Source organism: Paralichthys olivaceus, chromosome 23, assembly GCF_024713975.1.
Source record: "Paralichthys olivaceus isolate ysfri-2021 chromosome 23, ASM2471397v2, whole genome shotgun sequence".
Lineage (NCBI taxonomy): Eukaryota > Metazoa > Chordata > Actinopteri > Pleuronectiformes > Paralichthyidae > Paralichthys > Paralichthys olivaceus.
This window is the reverse complement of record NC_091115.1, coordinates 6,822,443-6,837,124: the sequence shown is the minus strand read 5'-3', so window position 1 is coordinate 6,837,124 and position 14,682 is coordinate 6,822,443. Positions and strand designations below refer to the sequence as shown.

General features: G+C 41.0%; 1 protein-coding gene across 2 annotated transcripts in view; it reads left to right on the top strand.

Annotated features, from left to right (window-relative positions):
* The window catches only part of exoc4 (exocyst complex component 4), a 107,178-nt gene that overhangs the window by 36,389 nt on the left and 56,107 nt on the right, over nucleotides 1–14,682 (top strand). For both annotated transcript variants that reach the window (XM_069519330.1, XM_069519329.1), the window contains exon 11: nucleotides 5,359–5,455. In XM_069519330.1, the coding sequence (XP_069375431.1) occupies nucleotides 5,359–5,455 (97 nt within the window). The remainder of the gene's footprint in view (nucleotides 1–5,358; nucleotides 5,456–14,682) is intronic.

Sequence of the window (14,682 nt, the reverse complement as noted above, 5' to 3'; positions counted from 1 at the left end):
ACTTGGTTTTCTGGACGATTAGACCTAACGTTCTTAATACACACCTACACACACACACACACACACACACACACACACACACACACACACACACACACACACACACACAGGTGCGAACGTGTGCACTCAATCACTCATACCTAAATCTTCTTTTATGGTTGACAGATTCAAGAGATCAGGGCAGTAAAGAGTGTTTTTAAACCCTCTGTGATTGGAGTGAGCAATGAGGGATTCTGTTTTCCATCACAATTCTCAAAATTATTCTACAACAGTTTCTATAATATGTGCAGTTACAGGGAAACCTTATTGGCTTACATCTTTTAAGAATGATAGTGGTGTGTCATGAATTTTCCATCAGCAATGTCAGCTTCCCGTTTATTGGCATGCGATATACCAATCAGAGTTCAATCTCCCATTCCCTTTAAAAGCCAGGTGCGCTTGCACCATAGCTATTACGGATTGCTATTATAATGGTGGATTTTCCAGGTAGTGAATGAGAACCCTTCTCTGCAGTGGAAACATCTGCTTGTGCTTTTGCATGAAGTGGAAGCACCAAAGCAGACAATCTTCATGTGTAACAAGAAGAGTGTTGCTGCATATTATGATCTTGATAATAATTTAAATAAGTGAAATTCTGCAAATCCAGACCAGGTTGTTGTTAAAATAGCAATGTGCTGACAATGCACCTAACTACCCCTCATTTTAAAACCATAGATGCAACTGCATTACAGCTCTAAGTGGTGCTTGAAGTTTTTATTATGCTGGGACCATTTTCAGTATTAAGGTATTAAGGCTACTTCCATACAACTACAGTTGGTAGATGAAACCTCTACTGCTTAACATTGCTAAAGTTTGACAAACAAACAAACAAACAGAACAACATAAATGCAAAGGATTATTCTCAATAACATGTCCCATGTTGAAGGTGACATTCCCTCATGTCTCAAAAGACACATTCTGCACAATTAATATTCATCCTGCTACTGGAGTGCATTGTTGTCATACCACCACTGACAGATGTGCATTCATTAAACTCAAAACCATGGAGACACATTGTACGCAACAGTGACACTTTTAATAATTAATTCAACTCAATTTACACCTGAATTTATTTATACTATCATTTATTTATACCGTTTATTTTCAACTGGGGAGTGGCTTTGGTCTCCCGGTTGGTTGAGCAGCAGATACCACCCCATTAAATTAATTTTAATAATAGAAGGCTCTCATTAAGACCCAATCAGGCATGAAGACAATCTGACTGGAAGGGATGCCCAGAATTGACCAGACTCATACATTATTGACACAGAAACTGATCTTATTTGATCTGCAGGTTTCAGCCTCAATGAATGTGCTGCCAACTGTCTGATTTCTTTGCGAGCTTGTAGTCACACACATATAAAAATCTATAACTACATATCGGATATGTGAAAGGAAAATATTAGCTCTCTCAAACTCATTTTCATAGCATATCAGACAAGTTAGGGGATTCAGAGTGAAAATTGGATTATTCTATATGTTGTAAGATACAATTTCCTGGATGAGGATGCTGCCATGTGCCTCTGACTGATTAGAAAGTCTCTAAAAGCTTCACCAAGACCCATCCGTCCCCTTATAAAACTACAGTTAACCTCACTAGATCCAGATTAGTATTTGTAACTTGGATAGTTTAATGTTGAATTCTGCTCTTGCTGTCTTCACCAATTGTTTTCCAGCTTTGTGAGCCGTCATTGTGTGTTTGTTTGTGCAAGGGACATGATTGTGAGTCAATTACGCCAATCACCCGGTGGCTCTCCTGCCAGTCCCAATCAGAATCCATCCAACAGAGACCACAGGTGTCTTTGATCCTCTTCAGCTTGACCTTTGTTTGATCACACACGGACACAGACGCAGCATGACACATGGGCTGTAAGTGAGAGATTACAGCTTTGTTCACACCGTGGACATGAATCACATGAACAAACAAAAAAAAGACAGCTTATACATATTTCAGATATGTATTTTTGCAGAATTGTATATTGGAAAGTACAATACATTGTGAAACAATACTCATGTACTGATGCTGTATGCAGAGATACAGGTACATTTGAAATGGTTTAAATCGTGGTATCAGTGTGTGATAATCTTTACTGACATTCAAAATCACATTGTTAAAGCTGTTAATCCATTTTAAATTTCAATTTAACTTGACTTGATTGTAGTTAAATGTCTATTTCAGTATGAGAATATTGTATTTTATGGTGAGCAAGCACCAAACTTAACATAAATAATATTTCAAAAACGCCAATTACAATGTGTTCTGCAGGAGAACATATGCAATTTAAAAAAACAAGTAATTTGTAGTACAGGTACATGCAAACACCATCAAGCAGGAAATAAACAGTATTTGGACAAACATCTGTGTTTGCCACTGTACTTGTTTTTTCACACATTTACACTACTGATCAAAAAACAGATTGAAACCACTTGTAAATTAGAGATTGTGTGCTCCCCTTCCTCGTCCGTCTGGGTTTCCTCATCTTGTCCTCTCTCGCACATTCACGGATGCAACACTCCGGGTCCCTGGAGATGTTGCGGAGTGTGTTAAAGAAGGCATCACACGTTCATTCTTTCCCTGCCTAAATCTGAGCCGGGGCCGGAATTCATCACAGGATCAAACCTGTTTCTCATCAAACTCAGGAAAGTGTAGCTAATGCAATTTCACTAAGTCACTGCTTGACTTGATTGCATGTGGGCTGGGTGCGCATGCTAAGGCACGGCAGGGAGCTGGATGGGTGTCACTGTGCGAGTATGTGTAACAATATATGGTGATCTGTGTAGTTTCGGTTCATCCATTTGTTTTCTCTTTGTGTCACTACACAACTCACGGTTTCGTGTTTATGTGCACGTATATATAAATCTGCACCTGTTAGTTACTCCTCCTTTAATCCAAGGATGTTTTTATGGATAGACGTTGTTTGTCTTGTGTGTGTTGCAGACTGGGCAGTGGCCCTCGAGGGGGATTTCAGGCAGATTTGGCCACATTAGAATGTGTACTTCTTCTTTCTGTTGCTGTCCCACTGAGCACCACTCCTCCACACAACCCCTCCACACAACCCCTCCCAGTAATCCAGGATCAGACCACACACCAAGGGACACTAATGCAATAGACAGTCATCCAAACAACAAACAAAGAATCCTGAAGCATGCACACACACACACACACACACACACACACACACACACACACACACACACACACACACACACACACACACACACACACACACACATACACACACACAAACACAATCACACACAAACAAAGTTGCACTTCTGAACATGGTGTTGAGAGGGGACTGGCAGCAGTTTGGTGGCATCCTGACCTGACACCGGAGCCACCCCGTCACGTCTAGACAACTCTGAAGAATCGCATGCATATTAATGCTGTGCTATTTAATATTCATCAGTATTACGACCCGTTGGCAGCTGGTCCCAGACCCCATGGATCAATGAGGTCGCCTCCTCGCTCCTTTGTTTGACACAGATGCATGTTTAGAGCATGAAATTAAATTGGTCACTGTCATTGCAAAGACGTACATGGCTGTTCGCCTGTGTGTCTTTGAGTGTACGTGCGTGTGTGCAGGGTTTTGTATAGTTGGACGTCATGGGAACTTGAGTGTTTGCAAGTTGATGATGAGGAAACACAAGTTTAACCATATTTACGATTAGAGAGAGAGAGAGAAAGCACGAGGGAGGATAAAGAAAGGGGTGTGTTGGCGTTTAGGAGCCTTTAATTGAGTCTTAATTGAATTGGCACCAACGGAGGGTTTAAGGGATGGATAGGGAGAATGAGAAAGAGATATCTGGAGTGAATTGGGCCTCATCTCTGTCTCCACTTAGCAACGCGTACGTGGGTTTCACTGCGAGAGATCGGAATCAAAAACCCTTGATTTGAAAGTTTGGGATGGGATGAAAGCCTCCCTCGTCATTTTAATGAAAATACGGCAAGTGTTGTCTCCCCTACTTTTCAAATAAAACTTGTTCCATTAGAAATGGGTTATGGAGCCCAGCACAGGGAACAATGGGCTGATATGCATTTGAATGCAAGGCTAGGCAGGCTGCACAGGTAATGCTGAGCAGGCTCTCACACTATGGCGGGGGTGTCTTTGTGTTGTATCACACTAGCTTTTGCAAGGCCATATTGGACTTGGAAATGAAACACAAGGAAAAGCAGAGCAAAGGCTTTGTGCCAAACTGTAATCTCGCCTTTTCAGAACACACACACACATTGACTAACCTTCGAAACCCTATCAAAGGAGCTTGGATTACCATCTTGTCGGATTTCTGTTCAATGTACCTGCTTACTTTCTACACTTGACATCACATCACACCTAATTTCAGCTGACCACGATGTAACAGGAAAGTGCGCACAGCATCTTGAGGGTATTATTTTCAGAGTCCCAAATTCTTGGAATCAAACTTTTTAATAAGGTCTACACACACACACACACACACACACACACACACACACACACACACACACACACACACTGTTGAATTCTTTATGTATCAGACTCCCTCGGTTTTGAATCTAGACAGTTATTTATTGCGTTGTCTGGTTTTTCCAGTCACCGAGTTGAATTCTTACTTACTTTCAACAATAAACCTAAATCAAAAAATTAAAATGAATAACATTGTCTCAACTGCATAAAGACAGGAATACCGCCACTGTGCTGCTCCTCTTCTCCTCTCCTATTCTCATTCGTCCTCCTATCACATCGTTTGTGAACACCATAAACCTGTGCTGAACATGTGCATGCATAGTGTTCCTACAAAACTTTTAGACACACACACACACACACACACTAATTCTTCTGCTTCAGAGTTGGCTTCATTGACAACGAGCCACAATTTCTCCATCAAATATATTGATTACTTCAGGTTGAGTGGAGGTAATGAGCTCCGGTGTTCTCTCTTTCCCCTATGATCCTATGATCTCCTTCTCTTCCCCTGTCTGCAGCCCTCCCCCTCTAACCCCCCCACCCCCATTTTCTTTCCAGTACATGGCAATGATTTTTTGATCAACCCTGTTAGCTGTGGAGTTTACCCACGCAGCGATGCAGGGGGTTTGGATGATTTTGTGCTTGCTGGATGCATTTAGATTTAATGGTGGCGAGCCACGCTGACTGAGTTGATGTGTTTATTACAGCCCAAGGTGTCTGTGAGGAGTTCAGCGACGTCCACAGAGCGGGACGTGGTGTCTCGTTAGCAGTCTGGGTTGGCCAGTTGAAAGCAGATCTGAGTCCTCTTGATGTCAGATGCAAAGTAACCCCCAAGCAACACACATAGAGTCACGTCCTGTTTCCTCTGTTCTAGGTGGAGCTGATGACAACTTGATCGAAGGGGGAGAGATGAAGTTTGTGTGTAAGCCAGGAGCGAGGAACATCACTGTGATCTTCCAGCCTCTTCTCAGGTACTGGACTGAATGATAACACTCAACACCTAGACAAAACCTCATCAGAGTCAAATGTGTAATATGTGATCAGCAACACAGAACGGCAAATAACACAGTTTATAGTCTCTCATGAAATAAGTCTTTATTCTCCATTGTTGCCTACTGCATGAGTAAATGGTAATGGTTTAGGGGGGTTTCCCACTATGGCCAGAAGCATTTCAGTGAGTTCTGCAGCTGTAATCCCTGGACAGTCTTCTGCTTTCCAATTTGAAGTAATCAGATTAAAACAACCTCACAAACAACAAAACATGCTCTTTCTACTGGCTTAATTTGGATTCCATTCATTTTACTATATGTACACTATGCGTTAAAGGGTCTCCAGTGTCTTAGTGGTCTGTCCGACAGGGTAAGCCAGGCCACAAGACTTATAAAGCCAGGGACATGACTCAATGCCAGTAATGTAAACTAATCATATTAAAGAGCCTCTTAGTGACTATCCATCGATTTCAAACTTTTTAATTTTTAGTGGGATACTATAAATCAAACATGATGTAATATACTGTACTCTCGGTTCAAAAATGTTTTCCTGATACCATCCAGGAATTGGGATTGACTACCACCCGTGCTTTTATTTCCCATTAAATTTGAGTATTCTGAAAGGTTGTCTTTGTTAATGTTCTGTATGGTAGTTTTCTATACAGCGCAGTAGTCCCAGTAGAGTAGTGTAAATCTAATACTGAAGCACTTTAATTGAATTGGCCTCTCTCCAGTGATACATTGCCTTCCAGGATCCATTAAACAGAGAGTTTTCCCATTTCCACACTATGGACCTCAGCATACACTTTTTAACATGATGGTGAATATTTCAATGCATAGGATTAGAATTCCCTTCTGGCAAACACTTTGTTTATCGCTTAAAATTACATAAGTTTGGCTGGTTAACAGCTGTGATGACTGTAGAAGGAACACAAGCACTCAGCCAATGGAGCTGTAGCTGCACATAAAACATCTGGGTTATAGAAAGGATGTTCTGATACCGATACCTGCATCGGAAATGCCTCCTATACTGATGAAACTGTCAATTGTTGTGCATGCCTAGATTTAAATTATTTTATTTGTGTTCTTTTTCAGTTATGACTATCAAACTAGATGGTAAACCACGTTCTATGGTATCCATCTTCTGTATGTATTTGGTCTTTAAAGGGTTTAGTCTGAGCCAGGCCATACAACAGTGATAGCCATGATCACTTCCATTTGTAGCTACAGCTGTTAAAATACGTTATATAAGTTATTTTTCTGCACTCGGTATCGGCTGATACACAAAGACCAGTTATTGGAACCGGTATCAGAACATCTCTAGGTAACACTTGTATTATGACTTTGATAAATTACAACATCAACAACTTTTTAAACAAATACAAATAAAAATGTTTAAAAAAATAAAAAAGCCAACAAACATCAACACAGAGCAAAACAGATGGTCGTTTAGATTTCGGCTTAGTTTACTTCCACTAAACGTTATGGGCGACTAAACAATATGGAATCACAGTCGATTAAGTTAGTTTGCTCTCAAGCTAGATTGCTCTTCATCTGTCACATGCAGTTTTGCTCACCCTCACGTCCCTGCTAATCTAAGCTGTATTGTCATGTGTCATCTCACCTTTTGTTTGATAGATTGATGCTCTTTGTAAGCAAATGACTGGTTTCAGAGAGTAAGCACTGTGTAGTTTGTGTGTGTGTGCATGCATGTGTTAATGCATGTTTTACTGGCTTCCTTTTGCAGACGGGAGACTGTGTGTTTATGTCCCTTCGCTAATGTTTTGGCCATTCTCTCAGTCTCTCTCTGTCCCTCTCCAACATGCTGTCGTTCTCTCGGTGACGCACATGTTGATGTTCAGCCTGTGCTAACCGTGGGCCGGGCCAAACTTTTGTCTGAACAAATGACCAAATATAAAACGGTGACTAGCTCTGTGCCTACCTCTGCTATGTTGTCTGTAATGGTTCATATCAATCACACCAAACTGCCTTGCACACAGGGCTCTCTCCTCCCTCCCTCCAACCTGCCCTCTCAAGACTTCTAGTGCCAATGGAGCGCTGTTGCTTGCAGATGGTTTTCTAATGGCAAAGCTCTGGCACTCTGCTGATGGATCACTACACCTCCTGCAGCCAGCCATGCAACTCATGGCAGCTTTAATGACAAAAGCAGTTGGGGGTTTGCGGCACAGGAAATCACTGGTGTGTGTGTGTGTGGCAATGTGTCGGCATATGAGACAACAGGGTCCTAATGTTTGTTTGCAAATGTTTTGTAATGTCGTGGTAAATTTTTATTTCTCCTCCTATATCGAAGTGAAGTTAACATTGTGTTTTTGTGCTCGGGGGCCTGCAACATCAAGTCATCACTATTTGATCTTATGTCATATTAGGCACTCTTTGCGTAGTTCAGATGATGGTGCTTCCAATTAAGAAGCCCACCTCTTTCTTAATCCACATTTAAATGAACCTGGTTATATTTGAGCTTTATGATATTAGTGTCCAGGATTGCTAACGTCCTTATTGAAACCATGTAACAAATGTCTGTCTTACAGCCAATGAAAAGTGTCTTTGCTAGTTTCACTAGCCCACATTCTTTATATGAACTTGTGCCCATTTGAGCATCCGTGTAAATGGGCTGGATTTATTTATTTAGCTTTTCTTATCAACCAGTCTATAAAACTATATACAGCAGAGTCCTGCACAGGTCTATTTTTGCAAAGCTCTGCACTGGACTTGACCCGTCACCTACAATCATCTCCAAGTCAAATCCGGACCTGCCCAGACCTGTTAACATATGTCCTGCAACACAACCTGCCAACCTCACTTTTGGTGTTTGAGTTGTGTTCTTGAAAGAAAAAAAAACCTGTCAATTGTGGCAGCACCTGTGCTCCAGCAGCCATCAATGTGATACCTTCAAAAGCTAACCATTTCTGGCACTTTTTGCAAAGCCACTGAACACATTTTGATGTTTTAGTTAGTTTGTTGTAGTGACAGTTATCTGATCGGAACTTAAGTCCTTGAAGGTGGTTTCATGGACTTTTATTATAAAACGTATCCTTGTGGCTGACTAGGCCTCATTTCAAGCTGATCTAGATGTTAAAATTGTAATTTCTGATTTATCCAGAAAAACAAACTCTAGCTCTCATCCACTGCCCTATTGCGCTTTGGTCATGTTTACCCATACCCCTGAATTTATATGAATATATATATATTTTTACCCATTAACTGCAGGACCCAGTGCAGGACTCTAACCCACGGTTTGTGTGTTTTTAGCCGAATACTATCTTGAGGCAGGTGAAAGCGATTGAACTTTTCACCAATAAAAACCTGGTCAGGTAGTAATATGCCATTGGCGGGTGCATAATGTGCGTACACTCTGCACTTTACACACACAGATGGTCTGCTTACACACAGTTCTGTGCTGGGCAGAATGTCTAATAGCAGCCAAAGAGAGTGAACAGAATTGCTTATCTCTGATCCAGAATGTGCTGGAGGGATAATGTATCCCACCTGGTCTTGGAAAGCCTCGGGCTCCCCCAGGAAGAGCTGGAGGAGGTGGCCGGGGAGCAGGACATCTGGACAACCTTGGTTCTCCTGCTGCCACCTCAACCTGACCCTGTATAAATGCAACAAAAGGGGACTAGTGTGGGTTTGACTCTTCGAATGTTGTTACTAGAGTTATATGTATGAGTCTACCTCTTTCATACTTTATATTGTGATTAATGCACTTTCTCTATGTTATACTGCAATCAGAGGTGTCAGGGTGTAGAGTGTATGTGTTTAAACATGCACACATAAATATGAGGCAGACATAGGGGAGTGTTTGTGCATGTAGCAGCCAATTTAGTTTGACTTGTGGGGTCTCCTGCTGACATTTGGGTGATATTTACACCCCTTGCTCCAGATGAGGTTGGCATTTTGAAAAGCTTCAGCTGGCCCCTAATCTCTACCCTATTGGCCATCCTCAGGATGACTAGGCGAGGCTATGGCTCGAGATGTCTGTTGTATTTTCATCTGTCGGAGTGGTTTGTATGTTTGGCTTCATTTACATCTACACATGCACTTCACGTTAGATAATCGCTGTTTATTAAGAGCCAAAGTGCCGCCAGTCCCATTTTCTTGAATACGATGTCTCAGTGACGCCTTGTGGAATTTCTTCAGATTTGGTGCAAACTTGCACTTGGACTCAACGATGCACTGATTTGAATTTAGAATTATGTTTTGTCACTACTCAAAAATGTACACACAAATTATGACAACACACAGATGTTTGATTAGATACAGTGATGAAGATTAGTTTGTGCCCACAGAATGCTTAAAGTTGCATTTTTATTTTCCCTTTTTAAAGACCCAAACTGTCAGCTCAAACCTTTGGTTTACAAAAGCAGACATTTTACTCAATTAGTCAAATTAGTTGGATCAAAGTTCAGGTAATAAGTAGTTTAGCAAGATCCTCTTAATAATTAGACATTTGCCCTTGCTTTGTTTGCCATAAAGCTGGAGCTTTAGGTGAAAGGATGAACTGTAAAATCTGCCATCAGGGCAAGATTTGGACAGATTTTAATAAAGCAATTTTTCCTTAATAACCCAAAGTCATTGAATTGCTTGCTGAAGGGCTTAGCGTAACACTAACAGGCTTGTGCTCAGCTATTTTCTATTACAATTACATTGATTTTGGTTTTATCTAGTTTTTTTAATTACTAGTTCAAATATATTTCTGGTCTGAACTTTAAATTACCTGTGGGCGTGTTTTATATTAACAGTTTACAGTGTTTGATCAAAACTTCACAGATGTTTTAATTGTGGGAGGCAGTAGCTCAGTCCATAGCGACTTGGCTTGGGCACCGGGGGGTGGCCGGTTCAAGTCCAGCATGGACGGAAGTTGGAGAGGTGCCAGTTCACCTCCTGGGCACTGCCGAGGTGCCCTTGAGCAAGGCACCGGACCCCCCAATTGCTCCCGGGCGCCTTCATGGCTGCCCACTGTTCCGTGTGTGTGTGTGGATTGTGTTCCGTGTGTGCTCCGTTCACACGGATGGGTTAAATACAGAGGTCAAAGAGGGACCTCTGTCCCCTGTAAGAGGGACCATAATCTTAAATTCATGTTTGTGTTTGTGCACTAAAACGTAAGAGAAGCATAGAGTTATCCTGATGGTCTTCAGAAAATGTCCGGCTGGTGGTTGTGCAATAGATTTAACACTTCACAGAGCTCCTCATGTGCACATACAGCATTATCTTATTAAATGAACTCATGTTGATGTGCAGATACCTGGATGCTTGCTTCGGCTTGACGTTAGTTCTCTTTGCAAGTGTCTGTGCAGAGTGAAAAAGTTCAAGGGAGAGAATAGAGTAAGTGTGTTGGAGACTGACAGAGAGCGCCCAGGGCGAGAAGAGAGGGAAGGACAAGTGATGAAAAGAATAAGGAGCTGATAGAGAGCAAAAGAGGACAGAAGGGCTCTGCCTCCCACCGCTGTAGCCCGTGGTAAAAACGAGACACACCACGACTCTGCACTAATTTCACACTCTCATTAACTCCTCCTGAGCAGCACACACAGAGAAAGAAAGAGTTAGAGCTGAAATGGAGTACCTTTAAAAAGTTTTTTAACTGTTATTTTTTAAGGTTTCTCAAGTGATTTAGCCGAGAGGTTCACTGTTGAATTCTTAAAGTTGATACTCAAGGAGAAGGACCTTAGATTTTCAATTTCGATTTTTCACATTTCCTACTGAAATTCTTTAAGAAGACCTTGCTGTGCCAAAATGTTTTACTTCAATAAAATGATATCGAATGTCTGTGAACTCATGGAGACTTGAAATGATTTATTTCATAATTATAAACACCTAATAATTGAGTAAGAGAACACAGTGGCTTGCCTGATTAGGTGGTTGTTACTTTAACCAGGTAATGCAACTGTAAAGGGTCATAAGTAAATATCATAAGTGTTACGTTTACCTTTTGTGTAGAAAAAAAACTTAATTCCAGTTCTATGTTCTTTATGTCTTTTTTTATGTTATTTTATTTATGGTTTAACTGTAAAATATCATTTAAATTTGATTATGACATGTTAGCAATCATTGCCAATTTTTGTTATTTATTGCCCCTCATATTGGTATGAATTCTTTTACCTCCTATATCGATATCCGAATCTGCCTCTCGTCTTGTCATAAGCATACTGCGAAAGCTACAAAATCATTAACCAATCATAGCATGATTATCTCAAAGTATTTCCAAGTTTTATTGAAAACAGAAAAAGTTCTCTGACAAACTTTTGCGACAGTATTCACTTTTGATCTGCTCTTTCCTGCAATATGGAAAATAGCTGCAATTACTATATAAATCCTGCAATCATAGTTTTTTTTCATGTAGCACTCGGCAGTTTGTTGAACCACCGCATTTCCAAACAATCAAGTAAAGCACCAGATCATAAATCTTTTCAAATTCACCCCTACAAGATGATTTGTTTGAGATGTTAAACAGCTATTGTTGAGATTATTTCAGGACAAGAATGGAGGTGCCCACTGAGTTTTCCCTCATATGACCTTTTTTCAAACACATAAATTCCCTCTGCGGCAGAACTGAAAATGGCAAAAATAATTTGTGGCTGAACCCTAACCTCCGTTTAGTCAGGTAGCAGCCTCATAATTACTGCTGAAGAATACAGTTTTGCTTAAACAATAAATCTGAAGTCAACCTCAAAGAGGTTCCTGCACAGAGGCTATTAAAATGCAGCATAGACGTCTTGTCTTAAGTCTTACTCACACATACATGCACAGACTGCTTTGCTCTGCCAGCCCTTGCTCTCTTTTCTAATCTTTTCTCACTCGTTCGGGAGGATTTTCCTTAGTAAATAGCATCCTCCCTGTCTCTCTTTCTCACCCACACCCATTAAAAACTGGAAGCATAGTTGGGAATAAGGGGAAGAGAGGATTTTACACTGGAAAGGTCAGAAAGTGAGAGAGATATAAAGTAGGTAGAATAAAGAAACCAACAACAGAGAGGATAGCAGATGGGAGTCAGTGAAAGAAAAACACAAAGGAAAAGATGATAAATAAATGGGAACAAACAGACAGGTGGAACGAGAATAGAAAGAGATAAGACCAAAGAGGAAGAAAGAAAATGAAGAGGAAAAGAAAGGCTTGTTTGCTGGATGGCATCTTAGCTTGCTTTGAATTCAAGTTATTTATTTGCACATATGTGAACTGTTCATACATCTACCTTGTACTGTACATAGGGAGAGAATTGAAAATGAAAAAAGAGGTTGAACAGTGGTGTGTAACCAGTGTGTACATTACAGTGGCCTCATTTACTCCATTCAAAAGGAAAGACTACTTTTTTCTATGCACTTTATTCAAAAAAGCAAATACAAAAGCACTTTTGACAACAAGACGTTGGCAGACACACACCCGGATACAAACCAATGAATGTCAAGGAAAGTTCTTCGGTGCGATCCTTAAATTACAATGTGAAACTAAACCCTCACTGGTTAAAATGTAATCAATATAATACATTTATGTGGTTCTGTAACTTGTAAAACACCCTTAATGTGAAAAAACATGCAACCTTATAGTAAAATATTCAAACAACAACATGCATACTTATTCAAATTTGAGGCATTACTAACAAATAGTATAGTTATATTGATTATAAATCATTTGTGCATATATGTATGCACTCCTACTTAATACTTAATAATGCAGTCATGTATGGAAAGCTGTAACCACACCTAAACAAAATAACACGACTGTCAAGACACAGAAATGCATATGCACAGTAAAGGAGAGCAGCAGAAGACAGACGGAGAGGGTGTGTGTGGAAGGAGTAATGCTGTGAATCTGTCAGGTGCTCGTACCTGTCTCCATAGCTGCTGCAGCACCACCCCTGTCTTCATTCTTTTATCTCTCTGATGCCCTACCCACAGGACGACACAACACACGCCACACACATCATGTTGTAAATAACACTGCTGCTTTTATCGCCTCCCAAAAGTGCAACTTCAGCCACTTTCTACTGCCGTGCAGAGTTTTCAATCTCCTCCTGTCTTACAAGCACATGCATGCACAGAGACACATGCACTGCGGGCACGAACACTACACACACACACACACACACACACACACACACACACACACACACACACACACACACACACACACACACTCACACACACACACACACACACACACACACACACACACACAGCAGGTATTGTGCAGCAGATTAGGTACATCAATGCGGGGGTCTTTTCTCTGGCTATAGAAGGTGGATAAACTCTTTGATTGTGTTTATCCATCCCATAATGGAATCAGACTCGGTTCCCAGGGCAACCTGTCCAGCAGACTTATGTGAAGCAGACAGTCGTCAGTTGGAGCTTAAGGCGTCCAGTTTGTCTGAACGCTCAGCAGTGGACTTCTTATGAAGTCGGCTTTGAAGGTCCCTGAGGTTTTAGGTCTACGCGGGGAAAGAAATAGTGGATACTTGGAATTGTTGCCCGGTCAGATTAGAGGCAGAACTGGTGTGGCGACACAAAGACAACCATTACCTTAGAGACACATACACACACACACGGATAGGCCTTTGAAGCCTGTCCAGATGACCTGGTCATAATCACACAGATGTTCACACAGTCATGCTGTCCCCATCGATGTTGTCCCCCTGCAGGGCCTGATTGTCTCTGATTGGCTGCTTTTTCAGCGAGATTTGTATTCTCAGGAGAGTTGCAGCTCTGTGTGTGTGTCGTCTCTCTGCACTGTTACCAACAATAATTTAATGAAATGAAGTTCTCCATTTTTTTTGAGTGTAGGATAATTTAATTAAGTCTAACGTGGCTCTCCAGACCTGTTGCTATGAAAGGACCGAAGTGAGAAGACAGAATGCCCTTAATGCTCATCGAATGAATGCCAGAGGGAGCCTCTGCCAAAAGGGAGAATTACTAAATCACAATGATGGGATTTTTTTCACTGTGTGTTGCTTTCTGCCACATCCCTCAGTCGGTTATTTGTCCATTTTTTTCTGTCATTTGCTGCGTTTTTCAGGGACGTTATCAGACACTTAAAGATTGAAAAACAGAATAGTTTAACAACCCGCTCAAAATGAAATTTCTGAAAAAAGAAATGCTGTAGCGTATTTACAAAGAAGTGTGTTCCGTGTTTCTTATCTGCTGCTGCCCTTCTGAGAATACTGTCAAGGTGAAGACGGAGTGCCGGAGATGGGTGATTTA